General features: G+C 42.8%; 1 protein-coding gene across 21 annotated transcripts in view; it reads right to left on the minus strand.

Moving 5' to 3' along the window:
* The window catches only part of LOC126203013 (UDP-glycosyltransferase UGT5-like), a 972471-nt gene that overhangs the window by 302135 nt on the left and 648422 nt on the right, over window positions 1-21914 (minus strand). For 3 of the 21 annotated variants that reach the window (XM_049937253.1, XM_049937252.1, XM_049937251.1), the window contains one exon: window positions 16763-17343. The exons of the other annotated variants lie outside the window; for them this stretch is intronic. In XM_049937253.1, coding sequence (XP_049793210.1) covers window positions 16763-17343 — 581 coding nt within the window. The remainder of the gene's footprint in view (window positions 1-16762; window positions 17344-21914) is intronic. 21 annotated transcript variants of the gene reach the window in all.

Below are 21914 nucleotides of genomic sequence, written 5' to 3' on the forward strand. Positions count from 1 at the left end.
GTGCAGTCGCGGTATTTATGCCGAATCTCGCGCAAGCGAAATGTACTGGCATCCTACAGCGCATGCGTCAGGTGTTGACATGCACAGCATAGCCGAGTTGTACGTGCTGCCCTCGGTGGTGAAAATAAAGGTTCATCTAGTCATTGAGTATCGAATGACACTGTCGATTCCGCTGTGTACTTATTAATTTTGGAACAATCTATATACATAGTGATACAGAAAACACGCTCTGATGTGCCACACAGCATACAGACTTGAAAACCACTCCTAAATAACTCATGTGTAAAGCTCTGCACACGCACTTGCTAATTGTAAACTGTCAAAATAACGCATTGCACAGTCTACAGACCTGCAAACCACTCGTAAATAATGCAATACATTTATGTCCAGAGAGCCAAACAACTCGTAAATTGTCAGAATAATAATCCATCTAAAAGACTCTGAAAAACGTGTTTGCTAATTGTCAACTGTCGAAACCAGGCATCAGTCTTTATTTAAACAATTAGAGACAGCATCACCATCCAGTGTGTTTGGCAGGAGGTCTGCACTCCAGCTGACCTAGTACACAGTGCCACCACCAGATGGCACTGTCGTCCATTCCATGACAAAATAACTCCTAAATAACTCATGTGTAATGCTCTGCACACGCACTTGCTAATTGTAAACTGTCAAAATAACGCATTGCACAGTCTACAGACCTGCAAACCACTCGTAAATAATGCAATACATTTATGTCCAGAGAGCCAAACAACTTGTAAATTGTGAGAATAATAATCCATCTAAAAGACTCTGAAAAACATGCTTGCTAATCGTCAACTGTCGAAACCAGGCATCAGTCTTTATTTAAACAATTAGAGATAGCATCACCATCCAGTGTGTTTGGCAGGAGGTCTGCACTCCAGCTGATTTAGTACACAGTGCCACCACCAGAGGGCACTGTCGTCTATTCCATGACAATCCAAGATGGCAGCCATGACATCAGCTGACAACGCAAGTACCATTATCCAAGATGGTGGCGAACAGTATGTTCACCATGAGGTCTAGACCTAGTACACAGTGCCACAACCAGAGAATGCTGTCGTCCATTCTGTGATGTAATCCAAGATGGTGAGGTGAAATGGCGACAAAAGTACCTTGCCTGTGATGGACATAAGTCTTTATTTTGCAGATAGCCTCCCCACCACGAGATCTAAACTGACCTAGTACACAATACTGCCACCAGAGGGTACTGTCATCCCTCCTGTGACATAATCCAAGATAGTACTCTGGAGGTGGAAAATGGCGCGAAACTGACTCAGCCTGCACTGGGCTGCTGGGGAGAGTAATTTTGAAACATTTTATTTAGGGAGTATATTTATCACAATGACACAAAACACTCGCTCTGATCTGCTTGGGGTCACAATACACAGTCAGCAGACCTGTAAACTACTTCTCAATAACGCTCTCCAGACATGCAGTACAGACACGCAAACTCCTCCTAAATAATTCAGTACACTGATGTGCAGGCACGAAATCAACTCGTAAACTGTCCAAATAACACATAACACAGCCTACAGACACACTCACAAAAGAATCAAACGGACACGCAATCAACACATGCAAGCACCCTCTGCCACTCTCTGTCCACTAGACCGCACAGGAGGTTACAGGCAGCCCCAGCAAAGTGACGCGCCCATCAGCTGTCAAACTACACACAGGTGCCATCAAGCATGAGGCGGCGACATCCCTTTCATACTTGATACCTGAGAAATTCCTCTGGAAATATGTGTTCACCTAGGCATTGTTACTGACGCAACGGGGTGGAGGAGCAGCTGCACCAGGGGCATGCAAGCTGTCACGGCCGAGAGCTGCCACTGGACACAGGTGATAGTTGTCTCTATTTTTGGGTATCCAGTCAGTGTTATACAGACTCAGAGAACTCCAAGGCGCGCTCACGCAGCTACAATATGCGGGACACCTCCGGGCAGCACGTGTCTTTACCATTGACGACACAGTTGCACAGGGCGCATTGTTCCTAGTGTGGCATTAGAGACGTGTCTAACCATACTTAACTGCCCAGCATGACTGACGCAACACCGTGCATAGGTACATACCGTCGCTTGCGTGTCTAGGTGTCTAGCAATGTTCCCAGTGTTATACTGAAGCCACATGCCTATCTAAAATAATAACCGAGTCGACCTCGTGGAAGTTGTATAGTGTCTCAGAAATAGTTAACGCTCGCTTTTATTATGTGGCAGCTTGTATGCATTGAAATTCTTGCCCTAACAGAACCTGTTTATGAAAATAGCGCAGAATGACGTCAAATGTGGTCTCCCTCGCGAACCTAAGGTGGTACCCTGTCACTTGTTACCATTCTGCTTTCAACACACACAAACGTTCCCACCGCTATGTAGAGGCTCCTATATCACAGCACAAAGGATGTGAATGAACCAAGAATTATGGTTGGCTCTTATCGAATTTACCCGCCGAATTACTGATGCCACCGGCATCGAATCACCAGCCACATTTTCTTTCTTTCTGCAGACAGGACTTTCAGCAGTAAAATTATTTTGCACAGATCGCTAAATTGCATTGACAGGTTTACTGTTAACGATCGCAAGTAGACAGTGCTTTAATCCACATACATCCATCAACAGGGTATATTTCCGATACTTTGCTCATTGTTGAATGTCTTTCAACTGAGACCACGATCGTAACATTTAGTTGTAATATATATATATATATATATACACACACACACACACGCATATATATATATATATATATATATATATATATATATATATATATGTGTGTGTGTGTGTGTGTGTGTGTGTGTGTGTGTGTGTGTGTGTGTGAGCAATTTCTTAGGATGATTGATTCTACCTGTGCGTGCTCGGCCTGCAGTGCTGGTGACCTGTGAGGGGGTGATTCAAATTTCCCTCTAACGAATGGAGCTGTCAGAATACAGAGGCCTGTTGGAGTGTAGGAATGTGTATGAATTAAGGTTTTGTCCTCTAGACTACCGAATACCAAACTAATACTTAGTATGTGTTGGATAGCTTTTGTGATTCCGTGGCAATCTGAGAATGAATATGGAGGTGGGTTCGCGCTGGACCATCATTCCCTTCCATGTAAATTGTTCAGTTGACTGCTTCTGCACATTTCACGCTTTTATATAGTTGAGAAAAGTTCGACTGTGGGGTGTGCATCTACCATGTGGAAGACACGTTTGCCGGTTCTCTAGACATAAGAAACACCTTAGTTGACCTCGTAAATTATAGGTATGATTTGGAATCTGTTACATCACTCAGATCAGTATTCACTGGTGGAAATATCATTTTTCGTCTGTTTGTTTCTAGTTACTCAGTGGTTTAGACCACGCTCCACCTAGCTAAGGTTTCAGGTTTGCATAGAAAGAATTCTCAGTCTATATCTTCGAAATTATGTTGCATGAGCGATCGGTATGATACTGCAGTGTGCAAACCATGCGAAATTAGGTATGTTGTTGTAATCCCAGAGTCTGGAGATGGGTGCAGAAACACGAGCAAGCAGTCAGGTCTGAACCAGAAACAGCAAAGTGGTTGTACCAGGGGGGGGGGGGACGAGCCAGTCTTTGCATAACAGTTCTGAGAGTGACTTAGATCCACTGACGGCTTTCTCATGTAAAAGGGATGACTTTGTATGGCAGAAGATATGAATTGTATGTTTACTACATCGACATGGTACATGGTGATATACTGCTGGGTTCGAGATCAGTTTCATGCTCTAGTATTCAAGCTCCTTTCCTTAGAGGGAGAGCAGTGTAATTGTGTAAGAGTCTTTCCATATTTGACGACATATATGGCAATTTGCGAGGTGTAGTTGTCAGTGTAATATGGTGATTAGTGTAAAATAGTTTATTGCCACTGAATGTCACATCTGTAGAAAGGAATAAAAGGTGGATGGTGCTTCCCTAGGACTAAGGAGCATCGTGATGTGTAGCCAGTGTGAGTGTGGGCATACCATATTTTTTTTTGGGTGCTGTACAGATGTAAATGATAACTGCACTGTTTGTGTAAAATGCGTATATATTGAATTTTAAAGTTACTTTGGCTTTCATTGTGTAAAATGTGTATATATTACATTTAAAGTTAGTTTGGTTTATGTTGTGGATTGACTAGAGAGGATGACTGTGTCCTATCATGAGGGACGTATAAATTCGACACATTGATAACCGTGAGGGTATGAGAAAGATCTTTTATGTGGAAAATTATGTGCACTATAGATACTGAGATTCGTTCCAGAAACACAGTCATCAAGAGGAGACATTACCTGTACATCGATCAGTGTCAGACTAGCAGCAATTGTAATATTTAATTGTAGTTACACTGGTAAATATGTTCCTGGCTTCCAATATTCTTGTGAGTCTCATATGTATTTGATGATCTGTAGACAACTTTGTGGGTTTAACTGTCAATGCAATTTAGCAATCCGTGCAAAATAATTTTACTGCTGACTGTCCTGTCTGCAGAAAGAAAGAAAATGTGGATGGTGCTTCGATGCCGGTGGCATCAGTAATTCGGCGGGTAAGTTCGATAAGAGCCAATCCTTTGTGCTGTGATATAGGAGCCTCTACATAGTGGGGGGAACGTTTGTGTGTGTTGAAAGCAGGAATGGTAACACGTGACGGACAAGTCCATGAGGAAGACTGCATTCGACGTCATTCTGCGCTATTTTCGTAAACAGGTTCTGTTAGGGCAAGAATTTCAATGCATACAAGCTGACACATAAAGAAAGCGAGCATTAACTAGTTCTGGAACACTATACAATTTCCGCGAGGTCGACTCGGTTATTATTTTACATAGCCATGTGGCTTCAGTATAACATTGGGAATACACAGTGTTGCGTCAGTCACGCTAGGCGCGCTCTGTGCAACTCTGTCATCAATGGTAAAGACACGTGCTGCCCGGAGGTGTCTTGCGTATGGTAGCTGCGTGAGCACATCAGTGTACTGCATTATTTAGGAGGGGTTTGCATGTCTGTGCTGAAATTATTTCGGTAAATTAGACATCCCTAAATAAAATGTTTCAAAATAAATAGAGTACACTCCTTCCTTACTCTCCCCAGCAGCCCAGTGCAGGCTGAGTCATTTTCGCGCCATTTTCCCCCTCCAGACCTCCAATTTGGATTATGTCACAGGACAGATGACAGTACCCTCTAGTGGCAGTACTGTATACTAGGTCAGTTGGACTCTAGATCTCATGGTGGAGAGGCTGCCTGCAAAATAAAGACTTACGTCCATCACAGGTAGAGTCCTTTTCGTGCCATTTCACCCAATATCTTGGATTACGTCATGGAATGGACGACAGCATTCTGTTAGTGGTTGTGTGTAATAGGTCTAGACCTTGTGATGAACACACTGTTTGCCGCCATCTTGGATAATGGTTCATGCATCATCAGGTGACGTCATGGCAGCCACCTTGGTATGTCATGGAACAGACGACAGCGCCCTCCGGTGGTGGTGCTGCGTACTAGGTCAGTTGGAGTGCAGACCTCCTGCTGAACGCATTGGATGGTGGTGCTGTCTGTAATTGTTTAAATAAAGACTGATCCCTGATTTCGACAGCTGACGATTAGCAAGCACGTTTGCAGAATCTTTTAGATAAATAATTATTTTGACAATTTACGAGTTGTTTGGCTCTCTGGATGTAAATGTATTGCATTATTTACGAGTGGTTTGTAGAACTGTAGGCTGTGCAATACGTTATTTCGACAGTTTACAATTAGCAAGTGCGTGTGCAGAGCATTATACATGAGTTATCTAGGAGTAGTTTGCAGGTCTGTATGCCGTGTTGGATGTCAGAACGTGTGTTCTGTATCACTGTGATAATAAATTGTTCCAAAACAAATAAAGTAGACTCCTTCCTCTCTCCACCAGCTCAGTGCAGGCTGTCCTTTTCCCAGCAATCCTTAGGAAGAGGTGGCGGCTGGGTGACTTCGGTTAGTGAAGGCAGCCTAAATGACTTATCTTCTTGCAATTTTCTTTGGTTAGTAGAGATAGCCCAATTGACCTATATTTACCACTAAAATTCAACCTTGGCACCAGTTCCTAGGAAGAGGTATTGGTTGGGTGACTTAGGTTAGTCGGGGTTGAACAAGTGACCTATCCTCCCGTGATTTTCTTAGGTTAGTAAAGGTGTGATGCATTATCCTGCTGTTGGAATTTGAAATTCCCGCCATTTTTCTGTGGGAGGGGATGGGAGGGGGGTTGGGTTAGTGGAGGTAGCCCAATTGACCTGTCTTCCCGCTAAAATCCGCCATCTTGAATGACGTTATAGCCGCCATCTTGGATGATGTCATATGCTGTTGCCAAATGTAGACATCGCCATCTTGGATACATCTGGCACCAGTGCAGAGTGCGCCAGAACATAGGTTGTCCCAATACTTACGTTTACTGTGTTTCTTCACTTAATGCACTGTTTCTGGTAGTAATGTTTACTTCTCCGATTTTCGGATGCTGACAAAACGACTAACACGTGGAATAACAAATATTTTCTTAACGTATAACATGTTAGCCGACTATAAAAAGATATGTGTTTCGATATTGTGCTGAAACTGCGTTTTGTTTGTGTTTCATGGTATATATGAGAACAAGAAAGTATAATGGAAACAATCCTTTTGTATTCACTGGTGCTGAGTGACTCTTGTTGATTGGTCACATTTATGGTACTGTGGGTACATTTCATAGACAAAGATTTCTTATAATTACATACTCGTAAATTCATTTTCAAGTAGCATTCGAATAATTCTTGGAACTTATTGGTGCGGGATGATATTGAGAAGTCCACTGCTAAAATTAGGATTTTTCTGATTTTACATACGTGTTAGTTCTACTTGCTGGGAACTAATATTCATGTTACTCGGTTTTTCTTTGCGGATTCTCACTCCAGTACAATTATTAAGTAAACTGCCTTTATTTTCAATGTGTTTTGTGTTTTGATATGGATGTCACTCAGTCTCGTTTTGTCACAGTAGTTTTAAGGCGGGCTGTCTGGAAGGTGAGATATTTATGAATACATAGATAACAGAAGCTGGTGCCATCAACTTTGAGCACCACAAAAAAGTGGCTCTGAGCACTATGGGACTTAACATCTGAGGTCATCAGAACTTAGAACTGCTTAAACCTAACTAATCTAAGACATCACACACATCCATGCCTGAGGCACGATTCGAACCTGCGACCGTAGCGGTCGCGCGGTTCCAGACTGAAGCGCCTAGAACCTGAGCATCACAGTTGCGGCTACAAGTACTTGGTTGGAGGCGAACGCTTGAAATATATCATTATGAGAACACAAGTGACACTTCACCGTGTAACTGTGTTCATTTGTGCCTTATTCATGGGGACCATGAGCTTGAAACATGGGTAGAATAATAATTCTGTCATATAGTGAGGTGAAATCTTTTAACTTATCTTTGATAATGAAAAATACTATAATTTTTTGTCTGTATATACTAATCATAACTTTCTGCTACTATAATTTATGTTGTGTGGCTTCGTGGTCAGCTTTATGACAAACGAGGTGACATTTGATCGACTGTTTGCAATGCACAGGTGCCAGTGTGACTGAGTCATTCTGGAGTAGAACCAGTTTGTGAACTGATTAGGCCTACCTTCTGTTGTGACCAGACGAAACTAGTTTCATTTGACCATAACTGTGGGTTGTTTGATTGCTATGGGAGAAGCCCAATCAAACTAGAACACATTAAATATTCACTTTACTACATGAATTAATAAAATAGTTACTTAACTTTGACACATTTCTTTGTCACAGGATTGCTTGTTGATTTAAAACTGTCATGGACCAGCAGAGCATCACTTGGTGCACTAATTAACAAACTGTTCTCTTGAGGCACAATGCTCAACATTAGTAACAGTACAGTTTCATGTGCACCTTTAATACTTGTTGTTCCTACGCGATAGTGTTGACTGCTGTAGCTGAGGTCTCGAATTGGGCTGAGCTCTTGCTGGCTGAGACTACAGTGACCTCAGGGTGAGGACGCTGCTGTTGCTGAGATGGGAGAGAGGGGCGGGGGGGCGGGGGGGGCGTGGTCTTCTGGAATGCCTCCCATTGGTTGCTATGGACTGCAACGAGCCCTCGCTATTGTCTGTGGTATTGATTCGCATTGGCGATTTTTGGTGTCGCTCCATGCTCTCTGGACAGTATCACTCCTTCCATACTCCATTTTGAGATTCTGACGAAAATGAAGTGTTAACCTGCACCACAAAAAGCTGTATTGCTATATAAGTCATCACACCGAACAGGACTTGCAGACACTAACAGAGTATGCAGCAGTTACCAGTATTGACTAGTTTTGTCACGGCTCGCAATCCAAACGGTTTTAATATTCTGAGAGACCTTGGTCCGCTTAGGCCTTTTAAGATCTATCAAATTCTACTGGGAGTATCGTATCTGTCATCTCACATTCACCCACTCCTTCTTCTGTTTTTATAGTTTTGCACTAAAGTTTTTTTTTAACCTTTTATAGATCCACTACATTCCCTCCACCTAACAGCTTTCTCTTCTTTGTTTACTACTGTCTTCCTGTCCTAGCTGTTGATATTCAAACAAAAGGTTCCTTTTCTCCAAAGGTCTTTTAATTTTCGCTTCGGCTGCATCTAGCTTTCTCCTGGTCATGCAGGCTTCTGTGATCTCTGAGGGGTCGTCTCTGCTGTTTATCCTTATTAAGCAAAACTTCATGACAAAAAGTAAAATATCGTGACGAAGTTACAAACACTGGAGCGCTTATTCCGCCAGAGCAGGGCTCAAATACTTCCACCTCTGCAGCTGGGTGGTCAGCGGAGAACTCAGGTTCGATTCCAGGTACAGCCACAGAATTTTTTCTCGGTGGAACGACTGGAATGGCGAGCGTTCAGCCTCGTGATGCCAATTGAGGAGCCACTTGTTTGAGAAGTCGACTTGGTGTGGAAAGCCGGCAACAGCCGTGAGAGCGGTGTAATGGCACCACACCCCTCCATGCTGCGACCGAATGACGCCATTTGGCCGAGGACGATATGGCGTTCGGTCGATGTTAAATGGGCCGTCAGTGCCAGTAGACGAAGGTTAGCTTTTAGGCTTAAAAACCTGTCTATTGTTCATTATTTACATGCTCTGTGCAGTTACCGATCCTTTGGCCAAATTGCTTTAATCATTCATTGAGCTACAGAGTAAGTGATTCTGTTCAACTCCATGTGTCATAAATTTCTCCACCTCTAGTAAACCATGAAGTTTACAAATACTACACTTTTACATTCTGGAAAGAGTAGAGGAATCTGTTTTTAAAAAAGTATTGGAAGGGGCAACCAGTAACACTGAGAATGTACAGTACAAGTAAAATTGTGACTACCTGAAATAGTCAGCACTGAGACAGCGATTTGTAAATTTAAATCTCGTACATTTTATTAAATTCTTTATTTGTCCAAGATGCGTTGACACTTTGGCCAAATGAAGATTTTCATAAGACTGCCGCATATGAGGGGCATTCAATAAGTATTGCAACATTTTCTTTCTGAAAGAAGGTGGTTTCATTGAGATTCCAATACACCATCTTATTTCCCAGGCTTTTGGCTACAAGACCATATTTTTTAACATAATCTCCGTCCAATGCGAAGTCCTTACACCACCTTTCTGGGAGGGTATGTATGCCCAAATGGCACCACTCTGTTGGTCGACATTGGAGGTTCCCATGGAGTGGGCCCTTCGCTGGGACAAGTGGGTAGAAGTCGGAAGGCGCAAGATCTGGCGTGTAGGGTGGATGAGGAGGAACAGTGCACTGAGGTTTCGTGAGCTCCTCTCATCTGCGCGGACTTCTGCGAGGCCTTGCACTGTCATGGAGAAGGAGAAGTTCGCTTGCACTGTTACGGCCCAGGGTAGCTTCCCTGGCATACACTACAAGTTCGTCCAACTTCTACCTCGGCGGTTCCCAAAAGCTAAACTGGTTGTCTCTATGACCAGTAAATTTCCATCTGGGGGTAAATGCCGAGCGAACTGTGGCAGACATGGGAGCTACTGCAGCATGAGCGAATGACTGGGTCCCTGAGTCTGCAAGCGAAGCATAATTACATCGTAGAAGTCAAGAGATATTGTCACACTAGTCACAAAGCAGAGTTTTTGGAAAAAAACGACATTTTGTCTAAGGAGTGAGTGATTGATTCTCTTGTAAAAATATTTTGTTTATTTATAGACACAATCACATGTTTATGACACAGTCATAACCGGTTTCGGCCATACAGTGACCATCTTCAGATGCTATAACAATACAAAAGAAAATTTATATTAAAACCTAAAAAATGAATGCAATATTTAACCACGGTTATTAGTAATATAACTGAATTTATGCGAAATACATGTAGTTCATACCTAAAGGCGGCATACACTCAAGACAGATTCATGCCTTGTTAAACTAGCTATAAAATGTAAAACACCGGTCTTATATAGATATAAAAATTTGTTAGATTTTGTTCACCGTCTTTGCGCTAGATGCGCGCGTCCTCTATAAGATAGTCATAATTTTTCAAAAGTCTAAAATGTACAAATTTGCTATTAATATTTAGGTCAAATGTACATAAAATTTAAGGTTACAGAACAGATCGTTAAATCAGTAAAATAACATTTCAGAACAAGGAGAAAACATTGCTGTAGACGAAAATAGTAGTAGCACTTGTAGAGTGTATTTGTGACGCCGGATGGCGCTGTATTTCCGGCTTTTCCTAGATATGACGGTTCATAACAAAAATGGTAGACATGCGTTCCAAATACTTAGGAAACCGACGGTACGGACGTGATTATCAATGCCCACTCCAATCATCCACTACGTCAGAAACATGCATATTTTTATTGAATGTTACACACAATAGTAAAACTTCCATTATGTCAAATGGAAGTGAAAAAAGAACTTGACATATTAAGACAGGTCGGCCTTGCAAATGATTATGACCCAAATATAGTTAACTCCATACATAGCAAAATTAAGAAGAAGATAAAAGGGAACGAGAAACGGCAGGTAAAACCGACAACAGAGAAGGATAAGTACGCCACTATCAAATATATAGGCAAAACATCAGATAAAATCGAACATATATTCCGAAGAAACGGGGTTAAAGTTGCATTTAGGACTTTCGATAATTTAGAAAGACTAGTGCGTCATAATTTGCCACGGAAAAGTAATAAATATAGTAAATCGAGGGTCTACAAAATATCATGTCAAGAATGCGAAAAAAGCTATATCGGACAGACAGGCAGGTCCTTTGATGTAAGGTTTAAAGAACACACGTACCCCAGTAATAAGACAGCGCTAGGCTTACATATGCAAGAGGAGGGTAATAATATTGGTAACATCGACGAACAGCTCCAAATTCTACATGAAGTTACAAAAAGTATACGATTAGACATTTTTGAGCAAATGGAGATTTATGTTACGAGACGCAGAGAACCTGACTAAATCCTCAATGAACAGAATGGACTTGCAACAGACGCATACTTCAACATTTACGACGATCTGTTCATCAGAGCGATTCGTTTTTACGACATACGTGCTTCAGCTGAGGACGGAGCCTTCCGGCGGCAGAGTATTGCTCTGTCTAGTGCGGGCGTAGCAGAGGTCAACAACCTTTAAGGCTGAGGAGCGTGCCATCCACCTGCAGCAGAGCACTACACAAGTCGACGTGCCCGTGTCGTCCCTGCCGTACTAATGGACAACGGCAGAAACAGGCAATAGCCGGAAATACAGCGACATCGGGCGTCGGAAATACGCACTATGAGTGCTACTACTATTTTCGTCTATAGCAATGTTTTCTCCTTGTTCTGAAATGTTATTTTACTGATTTAACGATCTGTTCTGTAACCTTAAATTTTATGTACATTTGACCTAAATATTAATAGCAAATTTGTACATTTTAGGCTTTTGAAAAATTATGAATATCTTATAGAGGACGCGCGCATCTAGAGCAAAGACGGTGAACAAAATCTAACAAATTTTTATATCTACAGGGTGTTACAAAAAGGTACGGCCAAACTTTCAAGAAACATTCCTCACACACAAAGAAAAGAAAATATGTTATCTGGACATGTGTCCGGGAAAGCTTACTTTCCACCTTAGAGCTCATTTTATTACTTCTCTTCAAATCACATTAATCATGGAATGGAAACACACAGCAACACAACGTACCAGCGTGACTTCAAACACTTTGTTACAGGAAATGTTCAAAATCTCCTCCGTTAGCGAGGATACATGCATCCACCCTCCGTCGCATGGAATCCCTGATGCGCTGATGCAGCCCTGGAGAATGGCGTATTGTATCACAGCCATCCACAATACGAGCACGAAGAGTCTCTACATTTGGTACGGGGGTTGCGTAGACAAGAGCTTTCAAATGCCCCCATAAATGAATTGGTCCGCCTCTACCAATCCATCGGTCACCGAATCTGTTGTTGAGAAGCGTACGAACACTTTGACTGAAATGTGCAGGAGCTCCATCGTGCATGAACCACATGTTGTGTCGTACTTGTAAAGGTACATGTTCTAGCATCACAGGTAGAGTATCCCGTATGAAATGTTGATAACGTGCTCCATTGAGCGTAGGTGGAAGAACGAAACTAAAATGAGCTCTAACATGGAAATTAAGCATTTCTGGACACATGTCCACAGAACATCTTTTCTTTATTTGTCTGTGAGGAATGTTTCCTGAAAGTTTGGCCATACCTTTTTGTAACACCCTGTATATAAGACCGGTGTTTTACATATTATAGCTAGTTTAACAAGGCATGAATCTGTGTTCAGTGTATTAGAGATGGGGGATCCGCTCCTAAACTGATTCATAGAGTTGAATCTTTCAAAGGAGTGAACAATCAATAATTGAGAAAAAAGGAATGGTAGCTCCAAACGTTTCCCACAGCAGAGAGAGAGAGAGAGAGAGAGAGAGAGAGAGAGAGACGGAGCATATCAGCGGGGCCTCTGCTGGTCAGAGCACACTACACGCCACACAACACAGCCAGCGCCGGCCTCTGCCCTGCTTCTACCTTGGCTGCCTGCATTGTGCAGTGCCCCATTGGATTTTATGTTTAACATATGCCGTGCCGTCTCTGTGCTTCCTCTGCCGCGTTCAGTGTCTGGTGCACCTCAACTTTGCATCGCACTCCGTCGGCGATCGTTTCAGTCGCACGTCCTGCCCTCTGGGCGGTTGATGCGAGCAACAAGACAGAGAGCCTTCTAGTGGAGAACATAAGAACTACTTGCAACGACCTGCTCGCAAGAGAACGGACGATTTGTCTCGGAGCGGGTGACAGGTGGCCGTTCACCGCTCCCCCCACCCTCGGAACTCGCCCGCTCAACGCTCACCCCACCATTCTCGACTCTAGCCAGAGCGTTGCGCAAAGCAACTCAGGTGTCACTCTGGTCTCTGCGGTCTTAGCTCACGCAGTAATATAGCTCGCGGTTCGACCTGCTTGACTCAGCGCCTCTGCATCGGAGTTTGTCTCTACTGGATATTGTTCTTCGTAGTAATACCGCTATGTATATTACATTATTATGTTATGTACACATCATTTGTGTTTATTTTATTTTTATTTGTTTAAACTGATCAGATTAGGTTCCTGACAACTCCTCTTACTATAGGATTTTTATTACGGACACTCGAATTTACGCTTTAATTACGAGCGAACCGATAAATGTATCGTAAAATGTGATACACCAATATTTTCCTTGTTTTATTCTGCATAAGGCTATATGCAGCACTTTAGTCTTATAGCCAAATTTATATATATATTTTTCTTATTCTGGTACGGATTTTGCGATTTTAGGCGTCTTCAGAAGGAAACGTTCACTTTAAAAATATATGGCTTGCGATGTATTTGTACGAGGTTAATGAAATTTTAATACATTATAGCCAAATATATTGTTAATTTAAATCTCAAGTTACAACATTTTCCGATCACCCAAAAAACCACGATAGTGCAAAATAAATCAATAATCAAAAACTTCGTCATATCGTGGAAATTTCAACAAACAATACAAAATTCTCACTCATTATCTGTGTCACTTCAAAATAGGATCAAATAAGATAAAAATACAGGTATAGTACTGGAATAAACCAAGTTTAAAAGGCAATGTGCCTTTCATTTATTTTCTATTGTGAATGAGTGGTGAGTCATGAAAAAGAGCTAGTTCATTTCAGGGAGTGAACAGTTCTGATCCGATCTCTGAAAAGAACAGTTTTGCCCATCTCTACAGTGTATGCCGCTTTTAGGTATGAACTATATGTTAGATTACTAATAAGTGTGGTTAAATATTGCACTTATTTTTTAGGTTTTAATATAAATTTTCTTTTGTATTGTTATAGCATCTGAAGATGGTCATTGTATGGCCGAAACCGGTCATACTGTGTCATATACATGTGATTCTGTCTATAAATAAGCAAAAAAAATTTACAAAGCAGACAGCGAGTTAAGACCAGGTCACATGACGTCATAGCCATCCCCACCGCTGCAGAGAACACGGGAAACGCCAACGTAAGTACGTCACCTGTCCTAACTAAAGTCTGGTTGCTGACTGCCCAGACCATAGTCTCAGCCCTTGTGTCCGTTGTAGCTATCCAGTGAGAGGGGAGGCTACGGAGGTCGACTCTCGCCACACCGCGCTGTCTTCGATCGTCTATGGAGCCATGAATCTGGCTGGAAGGACGCTGCTGATGCACTATAAACTTCCGACGCAGCAGTCATGGAGCTCAGAGGCCTCCGTCACTCTGCAGGCCCCTTGGAGACTTCTCCTGTGTGACCTGGACGCCGTCCGTCATCCGCCTTCGATGGAAGGGGGGGGGGGGTTACTGCTGCTGGTCATCCTCTTCCTGTGGCAGACACCGATGCTGCTGGCAACTGTCCACTAAATGGCAGCTGAGGGCATACCCCTGCGAGTCAGAGAGTATTTATGTGCCAGAATGAGATTTTTACTCTGCAGCGGAGTGTGCGCTGATATGAAACTTCCTGGCAGATTAAAACTGTGTGCCGGACCGAGACTCGAACTCGGGACCTTTGCCTTTTTGGTAGGTAGGAGACGAGGTACTGGCAGAAGTAAAGCTGTGAGGAGGGGCATGAGTCGTGCTTGGGTAGCTCAGTTGGTAGAGCACTTGCGCGCGAAAGGCAAAGGTCCCGAGTTCGAGTCTCCGTCCGGCACACAGTTTTAATCTGCCAGGAAGTTTCAGTATATAGGTGGACCTGGGGCGGTGACTGTCGAGTGCAAATCTTCGAAGTTAACAAGAAGACTCTCGAGATCGATACTGGAGTAGGGGGCCACCGCCCGACGCTTTGCTGGATTGGCGGAACCGCAAGTCCAGTGCGTAACAGCCCTGTTTTGTTAGTGAGGCCACTGGTCTGCGGGCCTGGATGTAGCGTGGCGCTTCCAAGACAATCCTGTATTGCGTTATTGCCACTGATGTTTCCTTGGCGCTTTCCGCGTGGCTAGATCCTGATCACTGCATCCTGCCTGACTCTCTCCTGACGACTATAGGAGTCTGGAATAGCACTGCTGTAGCATTTTTGTGAGGAAAAACACGCTGAAGTTGTTTCTTCAGTTCCCCGAAAGTGGCACATTACACTTTAGTGTTGATCATGGCACCATGAGGGTGGGTAGCAAATAGAATAATCCCTTCACAGTCCCAGAAGACGGCTGCCATGACTTTACCATCTCATGGTGTGGCTGGGAACTTTTTCTTCAGAGCAGAGGTGCGTCATTTCATGGAGGCTTGTCTTCTTAGCGTAAGTTACTTTAAGTTAGATTAAGTAGCGTGTAAGCCTAGGGACCGATAACCTCAGCAGTTTGGTCCCATAGGAACTTACCAGCACCACCATGGACTGCCATTTCCTGTTCGAAGTCAGAGACTCATGTTCCATGGTCTGTGACGATGCTCGACAAAAAATTGTCACAGTCGGCTTCGTAACGCACAGGCAATTTCGCACAGATGGTCCACCAGTGCTCCTTGTCCTCTTCTGTCAGGAGGCCAGGAATCGAGTTGGCACACACCATTGAGAGTGTCTCTCCAGTAAGAGCGTGCACACGTTTCAACATTGTAGGAGTGACAGCCGTGTGCGGTCGGCTGGTAAGCGGGAGATGGGACAGGTTTGCGCGACCTCCGTGCAATGATGACAGACGCCTCGCCCAACGACTCACCTTGCTTTTGTTCACGGCTACGTCTCCGTAGACATTCTGCAAGCGGCTGTGACTATCTGTGATGCTCTGGTTTTATGCCGAAAGAAACTCAAAAACAGCTCTCTGCTTGAAAAGTACCTCAGTTAGAGACGCTATTTTGAAGGCTACGGCCGGCCGCTGTGGCCGAGCGGTTCTAGGCACTTCAGTCTGGAACCGCGCGACCGCTACGGTCGCAGGTTCGAATCCTGCCTCGGGCATGGCTCTGTGTGATGTCCTTAGGTTAGTTAGGTTTAAGTAGTTCTAAGTTCCAGGGGACTGATGACCTCAGATGTTAAGTCCTGTAGTGCTCAGAGCCATTTTCAAGGCTACGTACAGTGATGCCACCTATCGGAACTTCAGGAAACTATAGGAACTGAAGCGGGAACATTCTACGATGTCCGACAAAAAATTCTGCATTTTTTACAACAGAAATCGATTGATAAAAAAAATGTGTTGCGTTACTTATTGAACATCCCACGTATTACTAAAATTATAAACATTCATGAAGCAACATATGCAGATCCGCTATGTTTCAATCTTTCCTGTTAATACTGTGACATCTTACCTGTGGTAGCTGCTTAGGCTTCCCGACATGCATCCCTCCAACTTCGACCATGTTGGGTACGAGGGGACGTGGGCTTCCGTGAGTGAAATGGTAATTAACTAAGAGAAGTGAAGTTCGTCTTTCGATTTCTGACAGAGACGGCAGTGAAGGATCTCTCAGATACGTTTGTAAAATAGAATCTAGTCGAGGTATGTATAAAATATGACGCAGCACGTTGTGTCCAATCCCAACAACTGTGTTCACTAGCCGTTCAAGAATATTCATGTGCGTGCCGAATGTGAGGAACGCAGTCGGAACGTAGGCGTACGGGTTTGGATTCCCCACCATCCAGGCCATCCAGTCCAGACCTCCAAAACTCGTCAGCACGATCACAGGCGCTTTCAGGCCGTGAGCGTATCCGTGTAAACATTCTGTGAAGATATTCTCTAGAATAATGACGTCGAACTTTTTTCCCGACTTGTACAGACTCTGTACGTTTTCATCTTTCAGAAATCCGTGGCACATTTTTTCTGAGAACTCGAGGTATTGTTTTGCCCACTCTAAAACACCAGTAGCGGCCTCGTCGAATACGTTGAGATTATCTGAAAGGAGAAGGAAACAGAAACACAGTTAAGTCCCGCATCGTAGACCACGCAGCCACTCGAGAAGTGTGGCTTTAAATACGGGCTGGTTGACTCGTTTTAAAAGTCGCATTTATTATCCTTAACGAGAAGAAATAGAAATGAAGTGTCTTTTTGAAAATATGTCGCTACGAAGACAATTTTGAAGCCAGATCTACGAAAACTGGTATATGGTTTCTCGGTCAGAAATAAAGAAATAAGACTTTCAGCCAGTGTTGGAAAATCAACCTGTAATGGGGTGAAATAGGGAATGAACTGTCTTATGAAATATTTGATTATAAACGCATTTTCAAGACTAAATCTACGAAAATTTGCATTTGACCTCTCAGTTAGAAATAAAAAATAAATTTGTCACTGTTTTTCGAAATTCAATTCTTATGAGGGTGAAATACCGGATGTAAGTTTGTGGAAATGTTTCTTAGGCAAGCAGTTTTAAAGCTAACTCTATGAAAATTTGTATTTGGCTTCTCTGTTCGAAATAAAACAATACCTACTTCACTATTTTTGGAAATTAATCTCGTAAGGGGGTAAAATGGGAGGGTGCAATGTTTTATGACAACATTCCATTGCGTAAGCATTTTTAAAACTAAATCTATGAAAATTTTTATTTGACTTCTCAGTTACAAATGAAAGAAATTCGTGTTTCCCTGTTTCGGGAAATTCAACCCTCAAGGGGGTGAAATAGGGCCAGACTACTTCATTCACTCATCATCGTCCATCCGAAAACTCTAACTATAGAAACTTGAAATTTTGAGGTGTGTGCATCTTATACTGGAGATATCGTTTAAGAAGAGACTGTTCGAAATTACACTTCTAAGGGGATGAAAGGTTTTTGAAAATATGTCGCTATAAAGGCAGTTTTCAAGACAGAAAGACGGAAGCTGGTATTCAGTTTCTCAGCTAGAAATAAAAAGAAAGTAATTCAGCATTTTTGGAACTTCACCCATTAAGGAGGTAAAGTAGTTGATGGAAGTTTTTTGGAGATAAATCATTTTTAAAGAGCCACTAAAGCATTTTTAAAGTTACATCTATAGAAATTGCTATTTGTCTTCTTAGTCATAAATAAAAATATAAGTGTTTTATTGTTTCTGGAAATTCACCCCCTAAGGGAGTGAAATATGGAATGGAAAGTTTTATGATTATTTCGTTGTGAAAACGTTTTCAAAGCTAAATATATGAATATCTGTATTTGGATTCCATGTTGGAAATGTAAAAAATACGTTTTCCCTGTTTTTGGACATTCAACCCTTTATTGGGTGAAATACGGGCTGCGAACGTTCAAGAAAATGTTTCGTTACATTAAAAAAATTTTAAAAGTACATCCATGAAAACGGGTACTTCACTTCGCGGTTAGACACAAAGATATACGTGTTAAGGGATGAAACTTCCTGTGGAAATATCACCACAATGACGCAAAGGCACGATTAACAAAGAACTTGAACTCCAGCTACCAGAATCGATTTTCGAGCAAAAGTGCATAAGAACCCAAACAGGGTTATGGGTACCAGAAGCACTGCTATTGATAACATTTTCATAGATATACCACACTAGCAAATCATAGTATAAATCCAATATTTAATGGCCTTTCAGTTCATGATGCCCAGTTGCTTGCATCTAAAATAGTGGGGTCTGATTCAGTTAATAACAAGAAGTGGGAAACTATACGAATAATAAATGAAACAGGAATTGAAGGTATAAAAATCTGTTTGAGGAATGCAGACTGGAAAGATGATAAATGAAAAATGTAACTATTTCTCTAATATGGTCATAGGTCACATTGAAAACTGCTGCGCTAAGAAAGTAATCAAAGCAAATATATTAAATGTTTCAAAACCTTGGATTACAAATATAATAAAAGTATCTTGCAAAACAAAAAGAAGACTGTACTTAATGTCAAGGGTAAACGATGACTATAGAGCTCACTCACATTACAAATTATATTGTAAAATTTTAAACAAAGTAATCAGAACCTCCAAATGTATTTATTTTCAAGAAAAAATAAATGCTTCTAATAACAAGATAAAAACTATATGGAACATAGTAAAAAATGAAATAGGAAAAACTAATCAAGCAAATGAGGAAATTATTTTAAATGTAAGTGAGTTGATTTGAGATACCTCCAAAATTGCAGACACTTTCAACAACTTTTTCCTTTCTGTAGGAGACAACTTAGGTTTGCATAGTTCCTCAGAAGACAGTTTAAAATATTTAAAAAATGCATTTCCACAGACGTTTGACAAAATTCAACTACACTCCTGGAAATTGAAATAAGAACACCGTGAATTCATTGTCCCAGGAAGGGGAAACTTTATTGACACATTCCTGGGGTCAGATACATCACATGATCACACTGACAGAACCACAGGCACATAGACACAGGCAACAGAGCATGCACAATGTCGCCACTAGTACAGTGTATATCCACCTTTCGCAGCAATGCAGGCTGCTATTCTCCCATGGAGACGATCGTAGAGATGCTGGATGTAGTCCTGTGGAACGGCTTGCCATGCCATTTCCACCTGGCGCCTCAGTTGGACCAGCGTTCGTGCTGGACGTGCAGACCGCGTGAGACGACGCTTCATCCAGTCCCAAACATGCTCAATGGGGGACAGATCCGGAGATCTTGCTGGCCAGGGTAGTTGACTTACACCTTCTAGAGCACGTTGGGTGGCACGGGATACATGCGGACGTGCATTGTCCTGTTGGAACAGCAAGTTCCCTTGCCGGTCTAGGAATGGTAGAACGATGGGTTCGATGACGGTTTGGATGTACCGTGCACTATTCAGTGTCCCCTCGACGATCACCAGTGGTGTACGGCCAGTGTAGGAGATCGCTCCCCACACCATGATGCCGGGTGTTGGCCCTGTGTGCCTCGGTCGTATGCAGTCCTGATTGTGGCGCTCACCTGCACGGCGCCAAACACGCATACGACCATCATTGGCACCAAGGCAGAAGCGACTCTCATCGCTGAAGACGACACGTCTCCATTCGTCCCTCCATTCACGCCTGTCGCGACACCACTGGAGGCGGGCTGCACGATGTTGGGGCGCGAGCGGAAGACGGCCTAACGGTGTGCGGGACCGTAGCCCAGCTTCATGGAGACGTTTGCGAATGGTCCTAGCCGATACCCCAGGAGCAACAGTGTCCCTAATTTGCTGGGAAGTGGCGGTGCGGTCCCCTACGGCACTGCGTAGGATCCTACGGTCTTGGCGTGCATCCGTGCGTCGCTGCGGTCCGGTCCCAGGTCGACGGGCACGTGCACCTTCCGCCGACCACTGGTGACAACATCGATGTACTGTGGAGACCTCACGCCCCACGTGTTGAGCAATTCGGCGGTACGTCCACCCGGCCTCCCGCATGCCCACTATACGCCCTCGCTCAAAGTCCGTCAACTGCACATACGGTTCACGTCCACGCTGTCGCGGCATGCTACCAGTGTTAAAGACTGCGATGGAGCTCCGTATGCCACGGCAAACTGGCTGACACTGACGGCGGCGGTGCACAAATGCTGCGCAGCTAGCGCCATTCGACGGCCAACACCGCGGTTCCTGGTGTGTCCGCTGTGCCGTGCGTGTGATCATTGCTTGTACAGCCCTCTCGCAGTGTCCGGAGCAAGTATGGTGGGTCTGACACATCGGTGTCAATGTGTTCTTTTTTCCATTTCCAGGAGTGTATTAATGACCTTCCATATGCAGTGTCACAAAATGCAAATTTTGTCTTATTTGCACATGATACTAGTATTGGTATAAAAAACAGTACCCATGATCTCACTGAGCAATCAGCTAATGAAATATTTGTAAGTATCAATGGGTGGTTCACAGCAAATGGATTTAACAAGACCCAGTACATACAGTTTAGTACCTCACGAAGAATATGTGACCCTATAAGTATAATGTATTCAAGCAATGAAATTAAAGCCGTAGACAGTGTCAAATTTTTAGGGCTGCAAATTGACCACAACCCAAATTGGAAAACTCACACTCTAGACTTAATGAAACGCCTTAGTTCAGCTACATTTGCAGTATGCATGATATCAGAAATTGGTGATTTAAAAATGAGAAAGTTAGTTTATTCGGCCTACTTCCATTCACTAATGAGCTATGGAATCATCCTTTGGGGAAACTCCTCTCACAAAGACATCATTTTCAAAATTCAGAAACGAGTCATTAGAATTATATCTGGTGTCAGTCCCAGATCATCATGAAGAGACCTCTTTAAGAAACTTGGTATTCTAACTACTACTTCTCAGTACGTATACTCACTGACTCATTTGTCATTTCCAACATTTCTCTTTTTACACAAAATAGTGCAAAACATAATTTTAATACCAGAACCAAAAACAGTTTGTATAAGCACTATAAAAGCTTAACATTAGTACAAAAAGGAGTCAAATACATGGGTACTCATATATTCAGTAACTCATCAGAGCATATCAAAGGTATTGTAAGTGATAAAGATCGGTTTCAGAGTGGATTAAAGAACTTCCTGTTGGCCAATTCCTTCTACTCCATCGATGAATATCTTCACAAGGA

This window comes from Schistocerca nitens, chromosome 9, assembly GCF_023898315.1.
Source record: "Schistocerca nitens isolate TAMUIC-IGC-003100 chromosome 9, iqSchNite1.1, whole genome shotgun sequence".
Classification (NCBI taxonomy): Eukaryota; Metazoa; Arthropoda; class Insecta; order Orthoptera; family Acrididae; genus Schistocerca; species Schistocerca nitens.